Below are 6,077 nucleotides of genomic sequence, written 5' to 3' on the forward strand. Positions count from 1 at the left end.
GTTAATTTTATGTGTCAACTTGACTAAACCACAGGATGCACAGGCATTTGGTCAAGACTTATTCCTGAATTGTTTCTGGGTGAGATTAACATTTGATGGTAGAATGAATAAACAGATTGTCTTCCCTAGTGTAGATAGGCCTCATCCAATCAACTGAAGGCCAGAAAAGAATAAAAGGGAATTTCTGTTGCCTGAATGTCTTGAGCTGGAACATTGGTCTTTTCATGCATTTTTAAAAAACTTTATTTTTTCAGTGGTCAAGATTCATTGTTTATGCACCACACCCAGTGCTCCATGCAATATGTGCCCTCCTTAATATCCACCACCAGGCTCACCCAACCCCCTGCCCCCCCCCACCAAAACCCTCAGTTTGTTTCTCAGAATCCACAGTCTCTCATGGTTTGTCTTCTCCTCAATTTCCCCCAACTCCCTTCTCCTCTCCATCTCCCCATGCCGTCCATGTTATTCCTTATGCTCCACAAATAAGTGAAACCGTATGATAATTGGCTCTCTTCTTTATCCATTTGTCTGTTGAAGGGCATCTCGGCTCTTTCCACAGTTTGGCTATTGTGGTCATTGCTGCTATGAACATTGAGGTGCATATGGCCCTTCTTTTCACTACATCTGTATCTTTGGGGTAAATACCCAATAGCGCAATTGCAGGGTCATAGGGAAACTCTATTTTTAATTTCTTAAGGAATCTCCACACTGTTTTCCAAAGTGGCTGCACCAATTTGCATTCCCACCAACAGTGTAAGAGGGTTCCCCTTTCTCCACACCCCCTCCAACACTTGTTGTTTGCTGTCTTGTTAATTTTGGCCATTCTCTTGCATTTGCTCTCAAGATGAAACACCAGTTCCTCTTGGGTTTTGCGCCCATGGGCTCTTCTGGTTCTCAGTCCTTTGGAGACACACTGGAACAATACCAATACATAGCTTTCTTGGGTCTCCAGCTTTCTGACTACAGATCTTGGGACTTCTTAACCTCCAAACTTGCACAAGCAAACTCTTTATATAATAAATCTCTCATTCTATGTGTGTGTTTCTTTGCTGTAATTGAGTTCCTTCACTAGAATTTAGCACTAAGAGCACAGAAAACTTTTTGTCTATTTTGTTCACTTCTGTATTCCAGATCTGAAATTGTGTCTAGCAAACAATAGGCACTCAACAAATACTTGTGGACTGTAGGAAGAAAAAAAATTTGCTTGTGGTATTTTCCCAAGGTCTAAGACCAATAACAACTTGTGCTCATGTGCGTATTTCTTCACAGATGCTCAGAGCATGTCCACATGTGTTAACTTATTTATCCTTACATCATCCTATAAGAGGGGGAAGAGGGGAACCATTTAACTATGACTCATATTTACTGGTGAACTGGGAATGCTTGGTTCTTAGGAGTCTTAACGCCCTGTGTTTTGAAGCTACAATCACCTCAAAAGGGGCTGCTGGGCATACCTTCACTTATCTCATGAACACAATGTATCTTGGAATCCTGTCTTGGAAGAATTGATTTCTTTGCATTTTCCTACAAGAATGGGCCAGCAAAAATACACTCAGTTAATATGAATTTTAAACATTTAAAATTCTTTCCAGACTGAGAAAGCTATAACTAAGTTGTTTCAGAACTCACAAGTGCACGTGTGGTAAGAGGAAGGAAAGGTTTCAAGCACCCTCTGGAGTTTGTCTTCAGAACCCAGAAACCAAGGAGTAGATTAATTTGTAGATTAATAATACCAATAATCCTTTAATGTCCTATGAATACTGTTATGTGACTCTTACTCCCTGTCAGTCCCCCCCAACACTCAAATCTGTATTAAGTATTTCCATGACAATTTGTGAACAATGTGCAGATGCATATGGTTTTTGACATTAAGATTTCATAGGAGATTTCATTATGTATTATGATACATAATAAACTTTTTAAGGAAATGTACCAATATTCCAGCTTTTAAATAGTAATCCGGTAGTCACAGGCCCCAAATTACATTTTTATTTTGTGTTTATTTGTGTACAAAATATGTTATAATTTACTGATGCATGTGCAGCAAAATATACTATCACATACAACAAAAATACACCTTTTACTCTTCTTCCCCTGCCCCTGAAAAATGGCAACACTGTTTTGGCAGTTCAGCAGCTAAAAATAAAGTGCTATAATTAAGCAGTATCATAATGTCTTCACTTGACAAATGTGATGTACAATTTGAGTACACGACCACATCTTTTGTTAGTTTTTTTCACAGAACAGGAAAGCCCACATCCTGAACCCCTTCAGAAGATACAAATATTTGTATATATATGTACACATGTATACACTGTATATGTAAAGTGCCAAAGAGCCTCTTTGTCTTTTGTGAGTTTGATGTAGTTATGTTTATTCTCTCTTCCTTTCTTTCCAAAGTCAGAATCACACCACTGGGATCTCAGAGTTCATCAGCAGGCACCGAGAAGCTCACTGAAGGGTGGCTTGTTGTGGGTGTGGTGTTGGCAGGAGGACGGAGGGAGGGAGCCTTCAGACCTCACTGGGGGACCTAGAACGGAAGGGCACTTTGGACTGGAAACAGCCACAGAACAGGAGCCATAGGGCACGCTGAATCTCCTGGTTGCGGAAGGCATAGATGATGGGATTGATCATGGAGTTGTAGGTGGCGGGCAGCAGGGTGGCGTAGGTATAGACTGCCGGGTCCTCGCGGCTGCCTACCACGCAATAGATGGCGAAGGGCAGCCAACTGGCGCCAAAAGTGCCCAGTACCACAGCCAGCGTGCCTACACCCTTTCTGGTGGCTGCCAGGTGGGGTGGCGCCAGGCAGTGCTGCTGCAGCGCGATCTGGTGCGCGTGGCGCCAGACCACCTGGCAGATGCGCACGTACAGGTGCAGCATGATGCCGAAGACCGCAAAGAACGCGGCGGAGAGCAGCGCCACGTGGCTGCGCGTCAGCGGGCGCACCACGCTGCAGGTGGCGCGCTCTGCTAGGCAGTTCCAGCCGAGCACCGGCAGCAGCCCGAGGCCTAGGGACACCGTCCAGGTGGCGGCGAGCAGGATGTGCACGCCCAACAGGGTCCGGCGCGAGTAGTAGGTGAGCGCGTTGTAGAGAGACAGGTAGCGGTCCACCGTGATGGCCAGCAGGCTGCTGACCGAGGCAGCGAAGGAAGCCACGAGGAAGCCCACCGTGAGCAGGCTCACCGTCTCTGAGGGCACCACGTACTGGAACACGAAGTGAAGGATGAGACCACAGCCCGCCAGCAGGTCGGCCGTGGCCAGGCTGCCCACCAGCACAAACATAGGCGTGCGCAGCGCGGGGGTGGACGCGATTAGAGCCACTACCAGAGCATTTTCGCCTGCGATCACCGTCCCCGACACGCACAGGAGCACGTCCCAAGGATTCACCGCCGACAGCAGCAGCCCCGGCGGCCCGGCCGGCAGCTGAGAAGACAGCTCCAGGGACACGTTAGCCGCGCCGCCGCCCCCCAGCGCCGCCGCTGCAGGGGGTCCCCATTCACCGTTGTCCCGCGCCCCTGCCGCTGTGGCCGCCGCCGCCGCTCCCTCGGCGGTCACTGCCACCACCTGGGACTCGTTGAGCGAGGAAGCGCTCGCGTTCATTGCGGCCTGTCGCTGCACCCTGCTTGGAAAAGGGAGAACAAGCGTCAGGTGTGTGGTTCGAGCCTCCCGGGAACTTCCCAGGCTCAGGTGCCCGACTCCTATTGCTCATCCCACCGCAGGACCCCAGAGCAGAGCGAGGAAGCAGTATCGAGAGCCTGAAATTAGTAAATACCTGTTGAGTGACCGAGCGAGCGAGTGAGTGAAATGCACACGAATGCCCCCACAAATAGATCTGAGTTTTTGTACAGATATGTGCACGGACAGCATGCACTCGCTTGCACAAAGATCAGTCCCGTAAGTGTGCCTGTAATTGCACACGCATCAGTTTGCCCCGAGCTAGAGGTATCAGCCTTGGCTGAGTCGCGCCTGGGCTCCGGCGGCCGGGGTTAGGCTTTCTCCTAAACTGGGCGGCGGAGTCGCTGTCCGCGGTGCTGAAACCGAAGTTTCTGAGGTCTCGGAGTTCAGCGGGCCCTGAAGGCACAGAGATCCCTGAGAAAGGGGTTTTGGGGAGGCAGGCTGTGTGCCGGGAGTATGTGGAGCCAAGCGTGCCCCCATTTCTCCGGCTTTAAGGACTCATCCCCTGGCCATCCTTCACCCCTTCCCTACTCCACACCCTCAAAGTTCGTCTCGGGAGCAGGGCTGCTCACCTGGGGAGTCAGGGCTTCAGGAAGTCGCTGATCATGAGCGCTGCAGCGGGGCGCCAGGCTGCGCTCCCCGCGCGCGCGGCTATGCCTGCGGGGCGACAGGGCCCGCGCGGAGCAGAGCGCCGGGCTCCTGTGGCTGTGCTGGCGCCGCCGAGAGTGAGAGACACAGTCAGAGGCAGAAAAGGCGGCTACGAGCAGCGCGCCCGCTGGAGACTGACAGGCAGGTGACGTCAGGCTCCCCGCTCCTGGGTGCGAGGCGACACTCACTCGGTTTCACCGCCCATCACTAACCCCCCACCGCCATCCCTCCACCCCCAAAGTATGTCTCAGAGGGTTCAAGGAGGGAGCAGAAGCCGTAGCGGCCACCTCCAGTCCAAAACGTCCAGGAGTGGGATAAGGGAACGAGGAGAGGGAGAGGAGGATGAAGTCTTTGAGGAGGGTGAGCTGGGCGGGGAGGGGTCAGGTGTGACCGCTCAGCCCACGGTCAAAGGTCACTGAGAGGCTCAGGTGGGTGTTGACGTCCGGAGAAGGAGGAGATTAGAGCAGGGAGGTCAGACCACACAGTTGCTACCTTTAAAAAAGATACAGTACTCTGTTGCAGGCAGGAATGAATGAACCAGGGGGAAAATGAGCTTTTGAGAGGATGTTTGTGGTGGGTGTCAGTCGAGTAGAGCCAGAGGAGAAATGTAGAGTTGAATAAACAAGGAAAAGATGGGACATTTGAGGAAAATAGTCTTTTTGGAAGTTACCTGTGCAATTCCTCTCTCTTTCCCTCCATTCCTTCCTCTCCCTCCCCAAGGTCTTTCTGGAACTCTACACAGGAGGTTTTACCATGATTTCCCAGCTCAGTGTTTCCCAGTTTCGGTGTGGATAGTGCCCTTGGAACCTGCTCTTCAATTAAATATCAGGTCTGTGTCTTTTCAGAAAAGAAGAAAACAGCAAAATGTGATTTACTTTCCTGGCAACAGACTTTGCCCTGTTAATTAGTACCCTATAAAACAAATTACAGGATGAAAATAGTGATAACTCAGCTGCACCAGACTTCAGTAGGCAGGAGTTTTATTTTCAGCCCAGATAAATCATTCTTTTGGTTTAAAGGTGTTTTGTTTTGTCAGTAAAATATAAGTAGTAGACTTCTTCTTTTATTCAATCAGTCAGAATCTCCAATAGTTGTACTTGGGCAAAAGCTGAAATAATTGACCTCTTCGAAAGCTCTAAAATAAATGATTGCACAGTGGCATGGTGGCATAATACCAAGTTCACAGCCATGACTTTCAGGGACCACATGCTCTGGGAAAAAGTAAAAATAGACAATATTTGCTATTGGTGCTTCCCCTGCTTTTCCCTCTTCGCTTTCCTGGCTTCACTTCGCCTCTAGCCCCATGGGCTCTACAAAGAAAAATCAAAACAAACAAATCAAAACTCAGACTGTGTACAGGCTAGTGTGGGAGGTAGATTTTTTACTCTGTTTTTTTCTCTTTAAACATAACCCCCAAGTCCAGACTCCTTCTGGACACCTTGCCTCAATGCAGCTGAACTTAACTAGAGGAAAGAAAGATAACTATAGGACCATTTAATTCTTGGCTGTGATAGCCAACATTGGACAATAGAATGAGTTTATGCACAATTTTTCTATTTGGGAGGTTTATAAAATTCTCCATCTACCATTTTCATGAATCCCCAAGCTGACTGAAGTTCCAAGTTTCTGAAAAGAGTTTCAGTAAAAGATTCTCATGTAAAAGCCAAAAATGTTGTTGCAGAGCTGTCAAATGAACTGCCAAAGCACTATAATAACACGTTAATTACAAAATTTCCAATCAGATAAAGGCCCAA

At 48.6% G+C, this 6,077-nt stretch overlaps 1 protein-coding gene across 1 annotated transcript; it reads right to left on the reverse strand.

The window, feature by feature from the left end:
• Nucleotides 1-2,422: 2,422 nt before the first annotated feature.
• Nucleotides 2,423-4,403, reverse strand: GPR6 (G protein-coupled receptor 6). Its single transcript, XM_032338317.1, has 2 exons — nt 4,248-4,403; nt 2,423-3,619 (listed from the first exon to the last, which is right to left on the reverse strand). The coding sequence occupies exon 2, from the start codon at nt 3,598-3,600 to the stop codon at nt 2,512-2,514; it is 1,089 nt and encodes a 362-aa protein (XP_032194208.1). The 5' UTR covers nt 3,601-3,619; nt 4,248-4,403; the 3' UTR covers nt 2,423-2,511.
• Nucleotides 4,404-6,077: the final 1,674 nt, after the last annotated feature.

This window comes from Mustela erminea, chromosome 4 (assembly GCF_009829155.1).
Source record: "Mustela erminea isolate mMusErm1 chromosome 4, mMusErm1.Pri, whole genome shotgun sequence".
NCBI classification, from domain to species: Eukaryota; Metazoa; Chordata; class Mammalia; order Carnivora; family Mustelidae; genus Mustela; species Mustela erminea.

Coding starts and splice junctions, on each gene's coding strand:
- GPR6 (XM_032338317.1), bottom strand. CDS start 3,600: ATGAACGCGAGCGCTTCCTCGCTCAACGAGTCCCAGGTGGTGGCAGTG.